The 23,921-nt window shown below is 46.8% G+C and overlaps 1 protein-coding gene across 1 annotated transcript in view; it reads right to left on the reverse strand.

The window, feature by feature from the left end:
* EXOC6 (exocyst complex component 6) overlaps positions 1 to 10,015 on the reverse strand; it is a 188,924-nt gene extending 178,909 nt beyond the window's left edge. Inside the window, exon 1 of the mRNA XM_062214680.1 lies at positions 9,880 to 10,015. Within this exon, the coding sequence (XP_062070664.1) occupies positions 9,880 to 9,980 (101 nt within the window). The 5' untranslated portion in view covers positions 9,981 to 10,015. The remainder of the gene's footprint in view (positions 1 to 9,879) is intronic.
* Between the last annotated feature and the right edge of the window lie 13,906 nt (positions 10,016 to 23,921).

Genomic DNA, 23,921 nt, shown 5'->3' on the forward strand with positions numbered 1-23,921 from the left:
ATACTTGTATACAGTCAACAGTTCTTAAGATTCTACCCCAGTACTTCAATATGAAATATAAATTACTCACTTTATTTAAAAGTTAAATTAGTTACCAGTGGTTAACATAAAAAATAGTGACAGACACAACTGTTTTTGTTCCTCAAGGAAAAACTTTTACCCTAAAGTAGCAGTTCTCAGATTTTTTTCCCCCTTTATACTCTTAATACTTATTGAGGGGATGGATGTTTGACCTACCAATTAATATGGCTGTGAGAACCAGGAGCTCCAATGTCCAAGAATAGGAGAAGATGATGTCCCAGCTCAAGAAACATGAGCTAATTTACCCGTCCTCTGTCTTTTTGTTCTACTTAGCTCTCAATGAACTAGATGAAGCCCACACACTTTGGTAAGGAGGTACCTTCTTTGTTTAGTCTGATTCAAACATTAATCCCTTTCAGAAACACCCTCACAAGCACACTCAGAAGTGTTTTACCTGCCATCTGGGCAAATTTTAGCCTCGTCAAATTGACATGTAAAATTAAACATCCCAATCTCTTAGTTTTCTGTGAAAATAGTTTTAATTTCACAGATCCCCAAGAAAGAATCAAGGATCTACCATAAATTGTTCTTTTATTTTTCTTAATACAAAATGACAAAGAACAAACCTTGGAAAAATGAATTGTATTTGCCTTAGTTTATAATACCTGAGGCTGAAAACAAGTAATAAAATAAGTTAAAAACTTATCACTTGCTTAATTTTGTTGAGTTTGTTTTCTTTGTTCAATTAATGCCTTTAAATACAATGTGAAAGGTTAGTCTTTACCTTCTTTTTTTTTAATAGAGTATTTTTTTTTTCTTATTTGAAAGCTAGAATTATAGACAGTGAGAGAAAAAGACCGAGAAAGGTCTTCCTTCCGTTGATTCACTCCCCAAATGGCAGCCACGGCTGGCGCTGTGCCGATCCAAAGCCAGGAGCCAGGTGCTTCCTCCTGGTCTCCCATGCAGGTGCAGGGCCCAAGCACTTGGGCCATCCTCCACTGCCTTCCGGGCCAGAGCACAGAGCTGGACTGGAAGAGGAGCAACTGGGACTAGAACTGGCGCTCATATGGAATGCTGGCACCGCGGGCGGAGGATTAACCAAGTGAGCCACAGCGATGGCCTCCTTCAATTTTCTAAGAGAGTTTTGGCAGAATTAGTGTTAAATTTCTTCTTTAACATTATATAATTCACCAGTAAAGCCATGTGGACCTACAGTTTCCTTATGGGAAAGGCTTTTAAAAGCAAATTCTATTTTTCTGACAGTTATCACCTTCCTAAGTATGCTTTCCTAGTTTAAATCTTTCAATGGATTTGTACATGTCTCCTAAGCTGTCAAAACTGGCAAGAAGTGTTTATATAATTTATTAGTGTTTTTAACGTTTGTAGAACCTTTAGTCAGGTTATTCTCTCTCACTACTGCTACTGGGAATTTGTATTTTGTCCCCCTTTTCCCCCGGGGGTATATAAATTTTATTGATCTTCTTGAAGAATCAGTTTTTTGTTTCACTGATTTTTCTCTTTACTGTTTTTAATTTTTCCATTTCATTGAATTTCATCCTGATCTTTATCATCTTTATCATCACTTATGTCTTCTATTTTTTGGCATTCATTTGTTCTTTTTGAAGTTTCTTAAGTTAGAATGTAAAGTCACTTTTCTTTTCTTTTTTTTTTTTTTTTTTTTGACAGGCAGAGTGGACAGTGAGAGAGAGACAGAGAGAAAGGTCTTCCTTTTGCCGTTGGTTCACCCTCCAATGGCCGCCCCGGCCGGTGCGCTGCGGCCGGTGCACCGCGCTGAGCCGATGGCAGGAGCCAGGTGCTTCTCCTGGTCTCCCATGGGGTGCAGGGCCCAAGGACTTGGGCCATCCTCCACTGCACTCCCTGGCCATAGCAGAGAGCTGGCCTGGAAGAGGGGCAACTGGGACAGGATCGGTGCCCTGACCGGGACTAGAACTTGGTGTGCCGGCGCCGCAAGGTGGAGGATTAGCCTAGTGAGCCGCGGCGCCGGCCAAAGTCACTTTTCTAACAGTGGCATTTAGTACTATATATTTCTAAGTATTTATTTAGCTACATCTCATTTTATTCATTTCAAAATATTTTCTACTCTCCCTTTTGATCTCTTCTTTGGCATAAAATTATTGAGAAGCATGTTATTCAGTGGCTAAATATTTCAAAGTTCTACAGATAGTTTGCTGTTACTGATTTCCAGCTTAATTTATTTGTTGCCATGGAACTATATTACATGCCAGGCCTTGCAGAAGTGTATCACATGCTTCTCAGGAAAAAGTCAGGCTAATGAATTCTGTCACTGAAAAAAAATAATGTAAGTAAAATAATAACAATAATAATACAACCTATAGGCCAGCTAAAAGATATCTAGGATATAACAAAAATTACTCTCAAAATTGAAATATGTATGGATGAATTGGCATCTTAGATTTGCTTCAAAATAATCCATGGTGAGTGTATTGGTCAGCATTTTGTTACAACATGAGATATCTGAGAAAAGATTACTTTAAAGAGAAAAAGTTTATGTTGGCTCACAGTCCGAGATCAGGTGGCTCCACCCATAAGGCATCATTGAGCCCAAATAGTACTCAACCAAATGGTTGAGCCCCTAAGTGGTACACAGCATCACACAGTAAAGAGGAGTATGTATCTATTTCTATGCCATCTCTTAAAAAGGAATGAAGATTAATCAAAGGGGTCCACCCTAAATACCCAATCAAATCACCTACCAGAAGCCTCACCTTCAAACAACATAACTGGATTACATTTACACTCTCAGTACCATTAACACATGACTTCAAGGACCAGCGCACCGCGCTGATCCGATGGCAGGAGCCAGGTGTTTCTCCTGGTCTCCCTTGGGGTGCAGGGCCCAAGGACTTGGGCCATCCTCCACTGCACTCCCGGGCCACAGCAGAGAGCTGGCCTGGAAGAGGGGCAACCGGGACAGGATCGGTGCCCCGACCGGGACTAGAACCCGGTGTGCCGGCGCCACAAGGCAGAGGATTAGCCTGTTGAGCCACAGCGCCGGCCCGAGGACCAAATTTTCAACATATGGGCCTTTGGGGGACAGTCAACATCTAAGCTAATATCTAAACCATAGCATTCCACAGCTGGTCTCCCAAACGTTCATGTTTATCTCACAATGCAAAATGAATTTATTCCAACCCTAAGATTCTCCAAGTCTGAATGTTTCAGCATTGCTCAAAAGTTTAAGTCCAAAGTCTCACCTAGGACTAAAGGCAACCTTCTTTAGTTGTGAGCCCTTACAAAATTAAAGACAAGTTACAGAGACAGGCTCCTGGCACTGTGGTGCACCACCACCTAGAATGATCGTATACCATATCAGCGTGCCTATGTTCATGTCCTGGCTCTGCCTCCAATTCCACCTTCCTACTAACGTGTACCCTGAGACACAGCAGATGATGACTCAGGTACTTGGGTCTCTGCTACCCACACGGGAGACATAGATTGAGTTCCAGGTTCTTGCCTTCAGCTTGACCCAGTCCTGCTGTTGCAGGCATTTGGAGAATAAATCAATGGATGAGAGGTCTCTCTCTGTCTTTCAAATAAATTAAAAATAAACAAACAAAAAAACCTGGGGCCAGTGTTGTGGCACAGTGGGTAAAGCTGCCACATGAGATGCCAGCATCCCATATTGAGACAGGTTCATGTCCTGGCTGCTCCACTCCTGATCGAGTTCCCTGCCAATGGCCTGGGCAAAGAAACAGAAGATGGTACAAGTGCTTGTGCCCTGCCACCCACGTGGGAGACCAAGATGAAGCTCCTGGCTCCTGGTTTCTGCCTGGCCTTTGCAGCCCTTGGAGAAGTGAAGAAGCAGATGGAAGATCTCTTTCTCTCTGTCTCACCCTCTTTATATAACTCTGACTTTCAAATAAATAAGTCATTAAGAAAAAAAAAAGGCTGGCGCCATGGCTCACTAGACTAATCCTCCACCTGCGGCGCCGGCACCCCGGGTTCTAGTCCCAGTCAGGGCGCTGGATTCTGTCCCAGTTGCTCCTCTTCCAGTCCAGCTCTCTGCTGTGGCCCAGGAAGGCAGTGGAGGATGGCCCAAGTGCTTGGGCCCTGCACCCGCACGGGAGACCAGGAGGAAGCACCTGGCTCCTGGCTTTGGGTCGGCACAGTGCGCCGGCTGTAGCGGCCATTTAGGGGGTGAACCAATGGAAAAAGGAAGACCTTTCTCTTTGTCTCTCTCTGTCTAACTCTGCCTGTTAAAAAAAAAAAAAAAAAAAAAAAAAACCACACACAGGAGCTAGTGTTGTGGCAACAGCAGGTTAAACCACTACTTTTTTTTTTTTTTTTTTTTTTTGACAGAGTGGACAGTGAGAGAGAGAGAGAGGGAGAGAGAGAGAAAGGTCTTCCTTTACCATTGGTTCACCCTCCAATGGCCGCTGCGGCCGGCGCACCATGCTGATCCGATGGCAGGAGCCAGGTGCTTCCCCTGATCTCCCATGTGGGTGCAGGGCCCAAGGACTTGGGCCATCCTCCACTGCACTCCCGGGCCACAGCAGAGAGCTGGCCTGGAAGAGGAGCAACCGGGACAGAATCTAGTGCCCCGACCAGGACTAGAACCCTGGTGCCAGCGCCACAGGTGGACGATTAGCCTATTGAGCCATGGTGCTGGCCTAAACCACTACTTTCAACATCAGCATCCCATATCAGAGTGCCAGTTTGAGTCCCAGCTGCTCCACTTTTGGTCCAGCTCCCTGTTAATGTGCCTGGGAAAGCAGTGGAAGATGGCCCAAATACTTGGGCCTCCACCAGCCACGTGGAAGACCCAGATGGAGTTCCAGGCTCCTAGCTTCAGCCTGGTCCAGCCCTGACCTTTGTGACCATTTAGGAAGTGAACCCACAGATGGAAGATCTCTTTCTCTCTGTGTCTCTCTCACTCTTTCTAACTCTGACTTTCAAATAAATAAATTTAACACACATTACATACTTCCAAGATATAATGGAAGGACAAGCAAAGGGTATAAATTTTCATTCCATAAGAGGGGAAAGGAAAGGAGGAACAGTAAGACCAAAGCAAGACCAAAACCCAGCAGGGTAAGACGAAATCTAAAGCTCAGTGTCTGCTATCTGGGGCATGCTGTTGCAGGTGAACCCCCAACTGCCTGGGCAACCCAATCCCTGCAACTCTGCTGGTCACAGCTTAATGCATCAGTTCTCACAGGCTGGAATCTCATCTCTGCAGCTCCACTAGGCACTGCTCTGGTGGGGGCTCCCTACAGCAGCTCTGACCTTATATTTCTGCTTGCCACTGCTCCAGCAGGGGCTCTCTGAAGTCATTCTGCCTTAGTAACAGGTCTATGTCTGAGTCCCAGGTTGTCCAAGGCATCCTGTGAAATCTAGTTAGGGGTCTTAATGCCACTAGGGGCTCTGTTGGCCTCAGCCTACATGGTTGCTCTCTGAGGCTGGCTTTGCATGCTGATGTTTACAGCTTTCCAGGGCTTGTGTCATACACTGTTTGCAGTTTTCCCTGGTGTTTAATGCTGCTGGTACCAGGACCTTTCTGGGGTCTCCACCACAGCTTTGCTCCCACAGCTCCATGAGGTACTACCATACCAGAGGGTCCACGAAGGGGCTCCTACTCTGCAGCAAATTCTCCCTGGCTTCCGAAAGTTTCCTTTGAAATCTTGGCAGAAGACACCACAACCCCATAACTCTTGCATTCTGCACACCTGCAAAACCAGCATCAAATGAACAATGCCAATGTTTGTCACCACAAGATTCATACCTGGGCCACTTGAAACAAGGCTGCAGCATGGAGTGCTTCACTGGCTGAACACAGAAAAGCAAATCCTGAAGTGGTCTTGGGCAATCCCTACAAAAATACCCCTAAGTTCCATGAAACAAGTTTGCCCTTTTTTTTTTTTTTTTTTTTTTTACCAGCAGAGTTAGACAGTGAGAGAGAGACAGACAGAGAGAAAGATCTTCCTTTCCGTTGGTTCACCCCCCAATACCGCTATGGTTGGCACAATCCGAAGGCAGGAGCTAGGTGCTTCCTCCTGGTCTCCCATGCAGGTGCAGGGCCCAAGTACTTGGGCCATCCTCCACTGCCTTCCCGGGCCACAGCAGAGAGCTGGACTGGAAGAGGAGCAACCGGGACAGAACCCGGCGCCCTGACCAGGACTAGAACCTGGGGTGCCGGCGCCACTGGTGGAGGATTAGCCAAGTGAGCCATGGTGCTGGCCAACTCTACCCTTCTAGATTCTGGGTCTATAAGGGCAATCGGGAAGATTTCTGAGACGCCCTCAAGGCCTTTTTACCCATTGTCTTACTAATTAGTACACAGCTCCTTGTTTTCATGGCATAGTGGTTATCAGGTTCACCTCACACAGCGCCTTTTACCTACACTAGTCTCTTCAGCAAGCCCCTTCTCATCTCACTGTCCTGTTCCAAACATGCCTTTTCTTAGCTCCCTCTCTGGTCAGTCTGTGACTTTTCCAAATTATTTCTGCTCTGCTCTTTCTTTCTCCTGAGTTGCACTACAAAAATAATAAACACACACAATAATACCCAAGCCATAGCTGAAAACTCACTGTTTTGACATCTCCTCTGCCACATAAAGGAATCCATCATCTTTATGAGTTTATCCTGCTACAAAGTCTCAGGACACAGACACACTAAGCCTGGCTCTTCGCCATGACTTTAACAAGGGTAGCCTTCAGTCCAGCTCCTTACAGAACCCTCATTTCTGTCTGAAACCTCATCAGCATGGCCTTTACTGTCCACATTTTTATCAGCATTCTGATTTTCTAAGCCCTGACCAGAACTGCCCATAACACTGCCGACAGCATTCTAGGCTCTCTCCAGCCTGCTCCTCCAAACTCTTCCGATTTTTTGCAGTAACCAATTCCAAAGGCTCCTTCACATCTTCAGGCATAGTTACAACAGTGACCCTACTCCTCAGTACCCATTTTCTGTGCCAGTCAACTTTTTATTACTACAGAAAAATACATGAAGAGAAGCTAATCCTCCAAATAGAAAAGTTCTATTTTGGCTTCATGATTGGCTGGGCACCTGGAAAGGCTGTTCTTGCTGGCTGAGTTCCTTGGCAATACATGGCAAGAGGCAGTACATGTCTGTGACTACATGGCATTTTATAAAGCCACCAGGACTTAATCATAAGGGGTCCGGACTAAAGACTCAATCCAAAAGCTCCACCTTCAAATATTATAACTGAATTCATTTTCCACCTTCTTGGTACTATCAACCTAAGACTCTGGGGGTCAACCTTTTAATACATGGAACTTTGAGAGACATTCCACACCCAAGCTAATACCCAAACTACTGTAGTGAGTGGATAGGGGAAAAGACCAGACACAATTTGCCAGGGATGAACTGAAGCTAGATAATGGTTCATGGTGTTTGGTTATACTGTTTTACTTTTTTAAACGATTAAACTTTTTGATAATAATTTTTTTAAATTTTCTTTATTTTCATTTTACTTGAAGAGGAAGAAGGAAGCTAAAGAGAGATCTTTCATCCATGATGCACTCTCCAAATACCACAACAGCTGTCGCTGGACCAGACCAAAGAAATGAGTACAGAACCCAATCCAAGTGTCCTTCGTGGGCTGCAAGGACCGAAGTACTTGAGCTATCACCTACTGCCTCCCAAGGTACACATTATCAGGATGCTGGATAAGAAGGGGAGGAGCCAGGACATGAACCAGGCACTCCAATATGGAATGCAGTCATCCCAAGGAGTGACTTAATCACTGCACCACACACCCCCATAAAAGATGTTTTTAGACATAATATTAGCAATTCAGTTCATGAAACCTAAAAATAAAAAATTTAACTTAACCACAGTTTGAAAGATTGCTGGCACTGCCTTCTACGTACATACAGAATGGAAATAGTGTACTTGTAAATGAGAGATAGCAAGCATATATATGGTAAGTATGAATCACTGGAATTTGCTAAAGAAGAGAGTGGGTTCCAACAACAGATGCAGCTGACACAACTGCTCAACAAAAGAGAAAGGAATAATAACACCATGAACACATACACTCTGCTTATGAGTGTCCCAAAAGTCTGTCAATATACTTCAACATTCTCTTCTGGGCTAATTTCATCTTTTTCAAGTGTATTGTCTGGCATATTTTCCCAAGATGAAGTATCTCCTTCATAACCAGTATTATTCTTTAAGTGGACCATTCAGGTAACTACATCATGGCAGTGAGAAAAACAAAAGCTTCCTTTTAATTCCATTTTCTATCTTCTAAATTCTATTTTCATCACCAAGTGTATAGTTTTGTTTGTTTTTTAAAGATTTGATTTAGTTATTTGAGAGGTGGCGTTACAGACAGTGAGAGGGAGAGACAGAGAGAAATGTCTTCACTCCCCAAATGGCTGCAACGGCTGGAGCTGCGAAGCCAGGAGCCAGGCGCTTCTTCCTAGTCTCCCATGCGGGTGCAGGGGCCCAAGGACTTGGGCCATCCTCCACTGCTCTCCCCAGACCATAGCAGAGAGCTGGATTGGAAGAGGAGAGCTGGGAGTAGAACCAGCATCCATATAGGATGCTGGCACCACAGGCAGAGGATTAACCTACTGCACCACAGCGCCTGCCCCCAAGTGTTTTATTAAGAGGTCAGTACGTTGGAAAATTAAGGAAATGCACTAATTATGCATTACCATATCATAGAAGAACTTGATGAGACAAAAGTTTCTAATAATGCCCATCACCTGCTTGGTGTTAGATACAGCAGTAGACAAATAAGCAACATTCCCAAAGTTCTGAGTTTTCTGGACATCTAAACACCTCATGAGACAAACAAGGAAACTGAGATACAGAAAGTGAATTTTGCCCATGACTAGCACTTCACCAGTGTCTGAACAAGGGTACAACAAGACGCAGGTCTCCCGGGTCTCAGGGCAAAGTGGGTTTATATTAACTGGAACTGGCTTCACTTTACAGTCACAACACCCTAATCCTAGGAAAGGTATCCTGAAGAACCGCAAGGAATAAACACGCTCGCTCTCAAGTTCCCTGACCAGGTGATTCATAATTATCTATACCATCAATACAAGATATGAAAACTTCCTTTCAACAGGAATCTGTTCTTGAAGAGACTGCCTAACCTAAGCTAACAGTATAGTACAGTGCCTAACAATCTATTAGGGCAGCAGGTATTCAGTAGAGCATGGAATAATTACCTTAAAGAGAGTGGGTAGAGAGCCATTTTAAAATTTCAAGTGGAAAAATCACTGCAAAATTAATGAACTGCTCATAAATACGTAAAAGCTTTCCTGTGTGCACAGCAGCCTGTCCGGTGAACACACTGTCACACCAGCAAGATCCCGAGCCGCCAACCCTGCTCTGCCGCCCACGCTCCCTTCCCGCCCGCTCCGGGGGCGCACGGACAAGGGCGCCGGCGCCTGCCGGCGTCTCCCGCTCGACTTCAATTCTCCCACGCCCGCGACAGCCCAGCGCGCGACCCGGCACCTCGGCCAGGCGCGCAGCTGGCAATTAACCTTCGGCCCCTGCATGCCGGCGGCCAAGCAGCGCTACAGCGGGGGCAGGCCTAGGGCGTGTCGTCGCGACCCGGGGCCGCGCGGTGGCTGCCGCGGCAGCCACACCCACCGGAGTGACAGCCCTCGAGGCTGAGGCGTCGGGCCGCAGCGCCGCAGGGCTGACAGGTGCGGCGCCCCCTCCGCCTGGCAGGGGCCCCAGCCCGGGCCCTGCGGCCCCGGCGCGTCCCGGCCCGCCCCCGCGCACACCACCTGTCGGGCCGCTCCGCGCGCGCCCGGCGGCTGACGCCACGCCCGGCTCCAGAGTGGCCGCCGGAGGCAGCCCGAAATCCCGGGAAGATGAGAGCTTTACCGGAGGGTGGGCCCTACGCAGGCGGTGTCAGTGCTCTCGATCTCCTGCAAGATTCGCTCGTGCTCCGGGACGGCGCCCAGAGCCTCGCAGCTGTCCGCCATCTTGGCTGGAAGCGGAGGAACCGGCGAAGCGCGGCGCCGCGGGAACGACGGGGGCGAGCGGCAGGTGGCGCGAGCGCCAAGGGGCGGGCCGTGGTCGGGGGGCGGGGCCCGCGCGCGCGCCCCAGCTCCGGTCCCTTCACCTGCCGGCGTCGCCTTCCCGGTCCCTCGCCACCTGCGGAGGGCGGCTGTCTGACCCCTGGCGGGCCTGTTGGCGAGACCATGCCCGTCGCACACGCTCGCGTCCCGTGTGCGTGGCCGTCGACCGCGCTGGCTGTACCGTAGGAGTGGGGAGAGTGGACATCGGTAACAAAGCTACAGGCGCGTTTGACGAGGGGGCCTCGTGTTCTCCGAGTGGTGAGGAGGACAAGAAAGGGGAAAAGAGCAAAACTGCCTGCGGTCGCCCATTTATTTCTGGGGCGGTGATCCCGGTTGACAGCCGTGACGGACTGCCCGGGCCGTTCTGGGCGGAACCCTGCCGTGGCTCGCAGGAAGTTCACAGACGCGAATCCACGGGGCCGTGAACAACAAGCGCCAGAGAAGCTAAATAAGACAGGCCAGCCAAGTAATGAAAGTCAACAGAGTGCCTTCCCCTAGGAGGTTCACACCTCCCTTAGGATATACCCCATGTGAAGAGATAGATAGGTCTGGGCCTCTTAATTTACAAGGCCTAAAGCCCACCAGATTATTATCAAGCCCCTTCTATCAGGTTCTATTTGCCTCTCAATCAGAAAAATTACTTGTAGCTTAGACAGCACCTTTCTTAGCTCCTCTAATAATGACTCTGTCCTTTGTTCTAGACCCTGTCTAGTGCACTTGGGCCTCATTCCTTTGTAATCATAACCTCTACTCTACCACCAATGGCTCTACTCCCAACCTGTGTGTACTGATGGTCCTCTTCCCCACTTAATGCTGTATAATTGTTCAGACCTGGTAAATGCCACTCTTAGGATCACTGGTTACTATCCTCACCCTGTCTTTTATGACCTTGTCTAAATATGATCAGAGTTGGGGAACTTGGAAGGCTTCCATAGCCTTGGCAACTCATGACGACAGCCTAGGGTGGTTACTGGTGCCATAAACTAGAGTGTCAAATTGTTGGGTCAACAACAGGAGCCACTGTGCGCTTGCTCCTGATGTGGGATCTCTGTCCTTAATGTACTGTACATTTTGATTTAATGCTATAACTAGTACTCAAACAGTATGTTTCACTTTGTGTTTCTATGTGGGTGCAAACTGTTGAAATATTTACTTAATGTATACTAAATTGATCTTCTGTATATAAAGAGAATTGAAAATGAATCTTAATGTGAATGGAAGGGGAGAGGGAGCGGGAGAGGGGAGGGTTGCGGGTGGGAGGGAAATTATGGGAAGGGGAAGCCATTGTAATCCATAAGCTGTATACTGGAAATTTATATTCATTAAATAAAAGTTAAAAAAAAATAATGTTGCATCTTAAAAAAAAAAAAAAAAAAAAAGACAGGGCGTTTGAGAGACAGAGCAATTTGATTGTATGCCAAGGTCCTTAACCCCAGGCGCCCCAGGTCTCAGGGCTGGGATGAGGAGGGGTGGGTGGCCTGGACTAAAAGTACCAGAGTAGAAAAGAGCCCTGCTTAACGACTTGTCTGTGGGACGCCGCGTAAACCAGTTTGTCGTGATCAAAGCAGCTGCTGAGGAAGGTTAGTCAGAAGGACTGTGAAGCTAGCCTCAGGGCTATTTTATGGTCTCCATTAATCCTTGGCTTTGACCTTCGCTTTGAACCAGCCAGGCTCTTTCCCAACCCAGTGTTAACTCCCACCCTTCAGCGAGCTTCGAGCTTCGAGGAGAAACCTACCTCAATCTTCCACCCCGCACTGGGAGGCGGAACTGCAGAACAGGAGCCTGAACTCTGAAGAGGGGTCCTCGGTTTGTGACACTGAGTCCGATTCTGATCCCTTTTCATCTCAGTTTCCCGATCTGTGCCTGCCTCATGGTGCTGTTCTATGCTGTACTTCAGCAAGTTCATGGAGAAAGTATGTTATGAAAAAACTGCATGGATTTCAAAAATGTTTGTATCAAAACAAATAATCGTGGGGCCGGCGCTGTGGCGCAGTAGGCCTTGTGGAGGGGCATCCCAAACGGACACAGATTCAAGTCCCGGCTGCTCCTCTTCCAATCCAGCTCTCTGCTATAAGCTAGGAAAGCAGAAGATGGCTCAAGCGCTTGGACCCCTCCACCCACGTGCAGCTTCAGGAGCTTGGAGCTCCTGGCTTTGGATCAGCCCAGCTCTGGCAGTCACAGCCATTTGGGGAGTGAACCATCAGATGAAAGACCTTTCTCTCTCCCTCTCACTGTCTTTAAGTCTACCTGCCAATAATAAATAAATAAAATTTAAAAAAAACAAATATTCATTCCATTTCTCCATGAACCTTGTAAATTACCCTACTATTTCCCAGTGTTGCTTTAACAAATTGCCACAGATCTGGTGGATTGGTACAACTCAAGTGCATTATCTTACAGGTTAGAAGTCTGACATAGGTCTGGCTGGGCTACAATCCAGGTGTCAGCCTGACCTGTGTTCCTGTTCAGAGACTCTAGGAGAAAATGTTTCTTTGCCTTTTTGAGCTGGGTGCCATCAACATCCTTCACTTATGCCCCACCCCACCTTCTTCATCTTCAAAGCCAGCGACATTACATCTCTCTGAGCGTTCCTGTGTAGACACATCTCTCCCTGACTCTTGCCAAGGTAGGCAAAGGTTCTCTGCTTTTAAGGACCCATGTGCTTAGACTGGACCCAACTGTGTAATATAGGATAATCAATCTTAAGGTCTTTATCCTTAATCATATCTGTAATACCACTTTTGTAATGTAAAGTAACATATTCACAGGTTCTAAGAATTAGAATGTGAGCATCTTTGGGGGCCCATTATTCTGCCTGCCACATTTTGCAAGGGCCTTATAAATGTTACTAATGCCCTCCTTCCTAACAACCTGGAATCTGAAAAATTCAAAGGGTTGATTATGTGGCCAGTAGGTTATGCATCAGCCTGCAGCACCAGAATCCCATATGGGTACCAGTTTGAGTCCCAGCTGCACCACTTCCAATCCAGCTCCCTGCTGGTGGCCTGGGAAAACAGTAGAAGATGGCCTAAGTGCTTGGGCCCCTGTACCTACGTGGGAGACCTGGAAGAAGCTCCTGGCTCCTGGCTTCAGATCAGCCCAGCTCTGGCCATTGTGGCCATTTGGAGAGTGAACCAGAGGGTGGAAGACCTCTCCCCCACCCCGTGTATAACTCTGTCTCTCAAGTAAATAAATGAATCTTAAAACAAAAAGAGTGGCCAGTGCTGTGGTGTAGCGGGTAAGGCCGCTGCCTGCAGTGCCAGCATCCCATATGGGTGCCAGTTCGAGTCCTGGCTACTCGAATTCCAATCCAGCTCTCTGCAATGGCCTGGGAAAGCAGTGAAAGATGGCCCAAGTCCTTGGGCCTCTGCACCCATGTGGGAGACCTGGAAGAAGCTCCTGGCTCCTGGATTTGGACTGGCGCAGCTCCAGCCCTTGCAGCCATTTGGGGAGTGAACCAGTGGATGGAAGATCCCTTTCTCTCACTGCCTCTTCTCTCTCTGTGTAACTCTGACTTTCAAATAAATAAATAAATCTTAAAAAAAAAAGGAAAAAATTCAAAATTTACTGGTCAGTGTCAAGGCACAGCAAGTTAAGCTTGCTGCCCGAGACACCAGCATCCCTTATGAATAATAGTTCATGTCCCATCTGCTCCACTTCTCATCCAGCTCCCTGACAAATGCACCTGGGAATACGGTGGAAGATGGGAAGATGTCTCAAAAGCTTGGGCCCCTACCACTCATGGGGAGACATGGATGGAGTTTGGCCCAGGCCCGCCCTAGTGACTGCAACCATCTGGGTAGTGAACCAGTGGATAGAAGATTCTCTCTATCGCTATCTCTATCTCTAATCTGTCACTCCCTCTCTCTTTGGGCAACTCTGCCTTACAAATGAATAAATCTTTCAAAACAAATCCCCTTAACTAATCACAATCTTCTTCAAAGACTGCAGATTTAGCAGTTTTCCACTCGCCCCAACAACTGTTTCCATAGTTTATACTTGTTTTTGATTAGTTCCTTTTCACACATTTGTGGGATTTGTTTACTTTATACACTTGATCCTCAGGGAAACACACTGCATGCTCTCTTGGAACACCAAGGAATTCTTGCCACATCCAACTGCTCCTTCCACCAAGAAACCCCATTGCTAGCCAGGTAAGTCATCATAACCTCCCCCTGTTTCCACTGTCTTGATGGTACAGGGGAATCCAGACTGCCTTTGGGAAATCATGCTTCCTTGTGTTTCAAGAGTACACAGGAACAGACACATTCCCATCCCAAATCTGCCAGCATTGTCAGGCAATATTAAGGTCCTTGAGTTCAGATGACAAAAAAAATGTTTTTGCCAACTTCCTGTAGTTCCTCCGCAAACTCTGCATATAGCTGAGGAAAAGCTGGAGCCATTTTGAAACCGAACAATGCTGAAGCTCTGACACCATAGGAAAGTGTTCAGCATGAGCCAAAAAGGAACATTCCAAGCAGGTCTGAGCAGAAGGTAAGAGTTTGATTAATCCAAGACTGGTGACAATTAGGTATTAGTCCAATACCAAATTGTAAAATGTTAGTTTCTTAAAACTAGCTCTTTATAGAGTGACATGAAATATAACACTTTATGATATGGTTTATCAAGCTTCCTGACTGGAAATCTACAGCACGAACAGAGAATGTTACTTGAAATTCCCTGATGCTGTCTGTTATCAAGAGCTCCTATAAAAGGAACAGTATTTATATACTTTTGTCAGAGAATATAAACTTCATACATAAATTTACTCTTGGATTGAGCTAAATCTCTCTGCATATAGATTTAATCCTTCCAATTTTTTTTTAAAGATGTTCTATTTATTTGAAAGGCAGAGTTACAGAGAAGCAGAAACAGAGAGAGAGAGAGAGAGAGAGAGAGAGAGTTTTCCATCTATTGGTTCACTCTCCAAATGGCCAGACTGGCCAGAGTTGGGCAGATCCAAAGCCAGGAACCTAGAGCTTCTTCTGGGTCTCCCACATGGGTGCAGGGGTCCAAGTCCTGGGCAATCCTCCACTACTTTCCCAGGCAAATTAGCAGGGAGCTGGATGGGAAGTGAAGCAGCCAGGACTCAAACCGGCGCCCATATGGGATGCCGGCATCACAGATGGCAGCTTAACTCATTGTGCCACACCACACCTGCGCCTCCCCGCCCCCAATTGTTTTTTGTTTATTTAGGAGAAAAACACTGAACTTTTTCCTTGACTGACCACCTCTCCAATTACTGAGACACCACCACCTGGTGTTCGAACAACCCCAACTGCAGGACCAGCTCTAGAGAGGAGAAAATAAATCTGTTAAAATTGAATCTGAAACCAAAACATAAAAAATGGGGACAAATTTTATCCCCTGCTATAAAAAGAATACAGTGGAGAGTATCATCACTCAGTCCATGGGCATGACCACAATTCATCACATTGAAGAACAAACCAAGATGAGCAGACAGGTGCATGTGACACAGGCCAGCTTCCTCCCAGGCAGCTGTCTCCTGCTGGGGCATTCCCTTCCAGAGCATCTATTGCTCAGACCTTTCCCACTTCCCTTCACCAGTCTTCACACCATTTATCCAAGCGAAGCTCCAAATGCTGCTGGCAGAAGCCAGCTCTGCTTAGCACTCCTCATACCAAGCCTGTTTCGACACTTGCCCATAGAGATTGCCCCAATATAAGCAGAAATATCTTCCCAGAAAGTCAAGTCAAGATGAAAAGAAGTCCATTTACCACTTCTTCTAAAATAGTTTTTGCTGCTTCCCTCTGTGACTTTTTTTTTTTTTAATTTAAAAGGTAGAGTTACAGAGAGAGAGGGAGAGAGAGAGAGAGAGAATGAGAGAGAGGTCTTCCATCCGCTGGTTCACTCCCCAGATGGCCACAACAGCTGGAGCTGGGCCGATCCAAAGCCAGGAACCAGAAGCTTCTTCTTGGTATCCCACATGGGTGCAGGAGCCCAAGCACTTTTTCTACTGCTTTCCCAGGCCATAGCAGAAAGCAGGATCAGACGAGGAGAAGCTAGAACTCAAACCAGTACCCATATGGGATGCCGGCACTGCAGGAGCCCACTATGCCACAGTGTAGGCCCCATGTGACTTTTTTTTTTTTTTAAAGATTCTTATTTGGGTTTTTTTTTTTAATATTTCTTTCTTTTTTTTTTTTTTTTTTAATTTTTGACAGGCAGAGTGGACAGTGAGAGAGAGAGACAGAGAGAAAGGTCTTCCTTTTGCCGTTGGTTCACCCTCCGATGGCCGCCGCGGTAGCGCGCTGCGGCCGGCGCACTGCGCTGTTCCGATGGCAGGAGCCAGGTGCTTATCCTGGTCTCCCATGGGGTGCAGAGCCCAAACACTTGGGCTATCCTCCACTGCACTCCCTGGCCACAGCAGAGAGCTGGCCTGGAAGAGGGGCAACCGGGACAGGATCGGTGCCCCGACCGGGACTAGAACCCGGTGTGCCGGCGCCGCAAGGCGGAGGATTAGCCTGTTGAACCACGGCGCCGGCTTTTTTTTAATATTTCTATTTATTTATTTGAGAGGTAGAGTACAGAGAGGGAGAGACAGAGAGAAAGGTCTTCCTTCCGTTGGTTCACTCCCCAAATGGCCACAACAGCCGGGGCTGCACTGATCTGAAGCCAGGAACCAGGAGCTTCTTTCGGGTCTCCTATGAGGGTGCAGGGGCCTGAGCACTTGGGCCATCTTCTATTGCTTTCCCAGGCCACAGCAGAGAGCTGGACTGGAAGAGGAGCAGCAGGGACTAGATCGGGCGCCCATAAGGGATGCCGGCACCACAGGCGGAGGATTAACCTACTGTGCCACGGTGCCAGCCCCAAGATTTATTTATTTGAAAGAGTTACAGAGAGAGAGAGAGGGAGAGACAGAGACAGATCTTCCATCCGCTAGTTCACTCCCCAGATAGTTGCAATGGCTGGGGCTGGGTTGGTCTGAAGCCAGGAGCTTCCTCCAGGTCTCCCACATGGGTGCAGGGGCCCAACCACTTGGGCCATCTTCCACTGCTTCCCCAGGCCATTACCAGGGAGCTGGATCAGAAGTGGAGGAGCAGGGATGCATCCATGCACGGCTTTACCTGCTACAGCACAGCGCCAGCCAGCCCCACCCCCGCTCACCCACCCCCCAACTTCTGACAGTTCTTAGTGCCTGAAAGCTTTTGCTAAGAATTTAGCTAAATGTCCCAAATGACTAACCCTGTAGATTTTTTTTTTTTTTTTTTTTGACAGGCAGAGTGGATAGTGAGGGAGAGAGACAGAGAGAAAGGTCTTCCTTTGCCGTTGGTTCACCCTCCAATGGCCACTGCGGCTGGCGCGCTGCGGCCGGCGTAGCACGCTGATCTGAAGGCAGGAGCCAGGTGCTTCTCCTGGTCTCCCATGGGGTGCAGGGCCCAAGCACTTGGGCCATCCTCCACTGCACTCCCAGGCCATAGCAGAGAGCCTGCCTGGAAGAGGGGCAACCGGGACAGAATCCGGCGCCCCAACCGGGACTAGAACCCGGTGTGCCGGCGCCGCTAGGTGGAGGATTAGCCTGTTGAGCCATGGCGCTGGCCCAACCCTGTAGATTTTTTTTTTTTTGCATTTTTTTTCATTTATTAAACTTTATTTAATGAATATAAATTTCCAAAGTACAGCTTATGGGTTACAATGGCTTCCCCTCTCCCATAACTTCCCTCCCACCCGCAACCCTCCCCTTTCCCGCTCCCTCTCCCCTTCCATTCACATCAAGATTCATTTTCAATTCTCTTTATATACAGAAGATCAGTTTAGTATATATTAGGTAAAGATTTCAACAGTTTGCTCCCCCATATAGCAACACAAAGTGAACAAAATACTGTTGGAGTACTAGTTATAGCATTAAATAACAGTGTACAGCACATTAAAGACAGAGATCCTACATAATATTTTTTTAAAAATTAATTAATTTTCTATGCCATTTCCAATTTAACACCAGGTTTTTTTTTCCATTTCCAATTATCTTTATATACAGAAGATCAATTCAGTATATAATTAGTAAAGATTTCATCAGTTTGTACCCACACAGAAACACAAAGTGTAGAAATACTGTTTCAGTACTAGTTATAGCATCACTGCACATTAGACAACACATTAAGGACAGATCCCACATGGGATGTAAGTACACAGTGACTCCTGTTGCTGACTTAACAATTTGACACTCCTGTTCATGGCATCAGTAATCTCCCTAGGCTCTAGTCATGAGTTGCCAAGGCTATGGAAGCCTTTAGAGTTCGCTGACTTTGATCTTATTCCGATAGGGTCATAGTCAAAGTGGAAGTTCTCTCCTCCCTTCAGAGAAAGGGACCTCCTTCTTTGATGGCCCCATTCTTTCCACTGGGATCTCACTCGCAGAGATCTTTCATTTAGGTCTTCTTTTTTTTTTTTTCTTTTTCATGGTATCTTGGCTTTCCATGCCTACAATACTCATCCAACCCTGTAGATTTTAATCTAGGCATAGCTGGGGAAAAAAACCTTACCCAGGGCATAAATGATTCCATCCTTATGGTCTGAGGACATTGGAGTAGGAGGGCATGCAGGTTGCACATGCATGTTGAGCTATGTTTTGGAAGTAGATATTGACTTACGGAGACCCATCCAAAACTCTCTCTTCAGGACTCCTGGGAGAGGATAGTAAGACTGGCAAGGCAGAAGAAACATCCTGTGTCCAGTATGAAACTAACCAGCAAAGTAAGAATTTAACTTGTAAGTCAACTCTCAGTCATTAACAGCCTACACCCTGAGCCTCTTGTCTACAGATGAATAACCTATCTTGGGCAAACTTCCTCAGAAAAAGGCTATGGAATGAAACCGCCCTGGTCTGGCATTTAGCTGCTTGGGTTCAAATTCCAACACAGCTCTTACCGTATGTTGGGCCCCAGGGAATTCCTTAACTTGTCCGAGCCTATGCCTTTGCAAGTCTGATATCGGCATGATAGTCCCTAGCTTAGGGACTGAAGAAGATAATGTGTCACCTTCTGCCCACAGCTCGATCAGTATTATAGACCAGGATTACTAGGCATTTGTTAGTGAGCCAGGTAGCCCAGAATATAACGTCCTCTTTGATAAAATAAAAACAAAAACTGGACATATAAACATTCTTTTTTCCCCCTAGTTCTTTACCAATAGCATGATTCTGTGTTGGTGTTCTCTGCATTATTGTTTCTGGATGCTCAGTGGGTGGAAACTGCCTGAAGCCTGATTCTCGTTCCGGAAAAGAATGTTCTTTGCGTTAGACTCGGTTCCAGGAGTGCTTTAGAGAGCCTCTGAGTCTCGCGTTTGTAAGGCCAGCGCCTCTCGTTGTTGTCCTAGGGGTGGGAGGAGGGTGCAGTGCTCATCCTTGAGAGACCTACCCTGGTGGTAGACACACGCTGAGTCCCTCCCCACTTCCCAGCACCCTTCCTAAGTCAGGCACAGGGACAGAGTCTTAAACTGGTCACTGACCAGCCCAATGCCTTGCGTATGGTAGGTGCTCAGTTACTGTTTATTAAGTGAATGATCCAAATGCAAAAACTTATATTGACCCTAATGTCTCTATAGAGAGATTCCTCTGGAAACTCTGTGGCAGTCTGATTTTTTCCTCTCAAAACTTTGCCTATGGGGCCAGCACAGTGGTGTAGCAGGTAAGGCTGCTTCCTGCAGTGCCGGCATCCCATATAGGTGCTGGTTTGAGTCCTGGCTGCTCCTCTTCTATTCCAGCTCTGTGCTATAGCCTAGGAAAGCAGAAGAAGATGGCTCAAGTGCTTGGGCCCCTGCTACAGCATGGGAGACCCAGAGGAAGCTCCAGGCTCCTGGCTTGGATCGGCCCAGCTCTGGCCATTGCAGCCATTTGGGGAGTGAGCCATTGGATGGAAGAACTAACTCTCTCTCTGCCTTGCAAATAAATAATAAATAAAATCTTTAAAAAACTTTGCTAACACCACTCAGATGTTTCTTGAAGACTTTCAGAGTTCTTGTGATATAATCATAGAACTGTAACAAAAGGTAAAGTATAGGCGGGGCTTATACATTGGCTCTAATGAACTCTTCCCAGGGGCTTTTAGCCACTCACCCAAATGTCCCAGGTGACACAAACACTTCTCCAGCTTCCACCTTGTTGAAGCAGTGCCCCCATGTGGCCTCACTCTGAAAGTGCAAGAGAATCAACAAAGCCGGGCCCAGGCTGGGAGTATTCCTGCAGCAAAACTGTGTCCAGGAATGTGTTGTTCTATAAAGATCTAGAGCCCACAGTGAAGAACAATAGAAGGAAATTTGAAATGGAAGCCAAATAAGATCATTTTTTTTCCTGAACTTATGGGCCAGTCCTCAGAGAAGTTCAAAAGTAATTAGACCCAGGTTTTGTTCATTTAACGACTATTTTAATTGAATGTGTGCTGTGTGCCAGGTGCTGTGCTGGAAACTCAGATAGGCCTGGCTCATGGACATGTGACTCATGCAGTTACACTTGATTTAATGCTCTGCTGACATCATCTGGGTTTTTTTGTTACTTTGGATTTTTTTTTTTAAGATTTTGTTTATTTGAGAGGCAGAGTTAGAGAGAGAGAGACAGGGAGAGACACAGAGAGAGATCTTTCATCTGCTGGTTCACTCCCTGGATGGCCACAAAAGCCAGGATTGGGCCAAACAGAAGCCAGGAGCCAGAAGCGTCTTCCAGGTCTCCCACATGGGTGCATGTGCCCAAGCACTTGAGCCACCTTCTACTGCTTTCCCAGGCCATAGCAGAGAGCTGGATAGGAAGAGAAGTATACCGGACACAAACTGGCTCCCATATCGGATGCTGGCATGCAGGTGGAGGCTTAGCCACAGCACTGGCCCTGCTAATATCATCTTGTAATTTTTTTCTTTTACAGATATTTTTAATTTAAAAGTGAGAGTTAGAGACAGAGAAAGAGAGAAGTCTTCCATCTGCTGGTTCATTCCCCAAGTGGCCACAACAGCCGGGGTTGAGCTAGACCAAAACCAAAAGCCAGGAGCTTCATCTGGGTCTCCCACTTGGGTGGCAGGGGCCCAGCACTTGGGCCATCTTCTGATGCTTATCCCAGGCCAGGAGAAGAGAGCTGGATCAGAAATGGAGCAGCTGGGACACAAACTTGCACCCATATAGGATGTTGGCATTGCAGGTGGCCACTTTGCCTGCTATGCCACAACACCAGCCCCCCAAATTGTTATTTATTTAATTAGAGAAGGAGAGTTCCATCACTAGTTCATTCCCCAAATTCTCCTAACGTTTGAGTAGTGTGGGGGGTTGGGGAGACTGGAGGCTGAATCCAGAAACAATGAATTCAATCTGGGTCCCCACATGAGTGGCAGTAACTCAATCACTTGAGCCATCACCACTGGCCCCCATCATCCACATTAACAGGAAGCTGGAGTCAGGAGCTGGACTTGGGAAGTGAACTCACATATTCCAATATGGAACTTGAGGCATCTTAACCCTTAGGCCCTATAGTTCATAATAATTTTTGAACAAGGGACATGCATTTTCATTTTGTTTTGGGACCCTACAAATTATGTGACTAGTTCTGCCATTAAAACAATTTCCTAAAAGCAACATTAGGCTTACTTCCTCAAACTAAACACTTTACAGCTCACTGAGCAATTAAAGAACAATATTGGTGCTGGCATTGTGGTACAGTGGGTTAAGCCACCACCATCTGTGATGCCAGCATCCCATTTATGCAGAAGTTCAAGTTCTAGCTGCTCTGCTTCCCAGCCAGCTCCCTGCTACTGTACCTGGGAAGACGGTGGAAGATGGCCTGAGTGCTTGGACCTGTCTCATCCAAGTGGGAGACCTGGATGGAGTCCCTGGCTCCTGACTTCAACCTGGCCCAGTTCTGGCCACTGTGGCAAATGGGAGTGAACCAGGGAATGGAAGATCTTTCTCTGTCAATCTGCCTTTCAAATAAATAAATGTCTTTTAAAATAAGTAACATTTTTTAAGAGAACAATATTATCTTCTCTGAGTTTCATTCTCTCTATTTTGTACTCCTCCAGCCGGTAACACAGACTCTTCTCTCTTCCATCTCCCCCACTTTCCTTCTCACCTTGACTCTTCCATCCTGTTCCAGACACTCTCTCCCCAACTTAGCTTTCCTTATACCCTTGCTCCTTTCCCCCTCTCCTCTTTCTTGTCCTGTTTTTCTCTCTCCTCCTGGCAAAACAGGTATGGAAATATAACTAATGTAACAAGACAAAATAACAACGCTGATGGTAAATGATGACTTGTACTCTCGGGGAACTCTGTAAAATAGCACTCTGAACCTCCCTACCCCTACTCCATTTTGTTTGTCTCTGTAGAACTTATCACCACTTTTTTGTTCGTGAATTTCTGGATCCCCTCACCAAAATATAAGCTCCCTGTGAGCAAGGAATTTCCAGGTCTGGATAATGCCATATCAGCAGCACCTAGACCAATGCCTGCCACATGGTAGCTGTATCATTATTACTTAGTTCCTGAATGAGTAAATGCGCATTTGCTCTGAGTAAGACAGTACTTTAATGCATTTCATGCCTAATTCAAGGAATCCTTTCTACATCTCTGTTAGTGGTTACAGAGGCAGAATTTGAACCCGTATCTGTCTAGTTCCAAAGCCTATTTACTTAATCACCAAATAAATAGAACTGTCTCCCTGCTTGGAATACTTCATTGCCAATTTTTAGAAAAAACTTTCTCTAGGCCGGCGCCGCGGCTCAGTAGGCTAATCCTCCGCCTTGCGGCGCCGGCACACCGGGTTCTAGACCCGGTCGGGGCACCGATCCTGTCCCGGTTGCCCCTCTTCCAGGCCAGCTCTCTGCTGTGGCCAGGGAGTGCAGTGGAGGATGGCCCAAGTGCTTGGGCCCTGCACCCCATGGGAGACCAGGAAAAGCACCTGGCTCCTGCCATCGGAACAGCGCGGTGCGCCGGCCGCAGCGCGCTACTGCGGCGGCCATTGGAGGGTGAACCAACAGCAAAAGGAAGACCTTTCTCTCTGTCTCTCTCTCACTGTCCACTCAGCCTGTCAAAAAAAAAAAAAAAAAAAAAAAAAAGAAAAAACTTTCTCTAGTGTTGCAAAGAAGATCACATGGCTAATGGAATTACTTAACTGTCCAGCAGAAATCGGGCAACGGCATAGCTCACTCTGATCAGGAGCCCCAGGCTTTTCCAGGGTGCTGCAGATGAGCAGGCCTTCGTCACAGCTAGACGCAGGTCTGTCTACAGTGTCTCTACAACTTGTAGCCCATACGCCACTCCTTCATTGGAGATTAAATGAGGTCGTGATATATCTTAACAGCAGTTAAGATACATCATGGGACACTCACGTCCTATACTGGAATACCCGATTCAAGTCCTGGCTCCAGTACCATTTCCAGTTTCCTGCTGATGCACACCCTGGGAGGCAGCAGATAACAGCTCAAGTACTTGGTTCCCTGCCACCCACGTGGGAGACCCAGATTAAGTTCCAGGCTCCTGGGTTCAACCTAACCCAGCCCCAGCTGTTGTAGGCATTTGGGGAGTGAATCAACAGACAGATCTCTCCCTGTCTACCTCTGTCTCTGTCTCTCTGCCTTTCAAATGAAAATAATGATTTAAAACAATTTTCTCACCATAAAAATAGTATGTATGTGAGATGATGTATATGTATTAATAGCTAATTTCATTTAATCATTCTACAGTGTAAACATATATCAACATATAAAATTGTATCCAAATATGTATTTAATCATTTGTCAATTGAAAATTGTACATGACTCAGGCCAGGGCTATGGCACGGCACAGAAAGCTGCCTCCTGCAGTGCTGGCATCCCACATGGGACCAGTTGAAGTGTGGGCTGCTCCACTTC

This window comes from Lepus europaeus, chromosome 17 (assembly GCF_033115175.1).
Source record: "Lepus europaeus isolate LE1 chromosome 17, mLepTim1.pri, whole genome shotgun sequence".
Taxonomy (NCBI): Eukaryota; Metazoa; Chordata; class Mammalia; order Lagomorpha; family Leporidae; genus Lepus; species Lepus europaeus.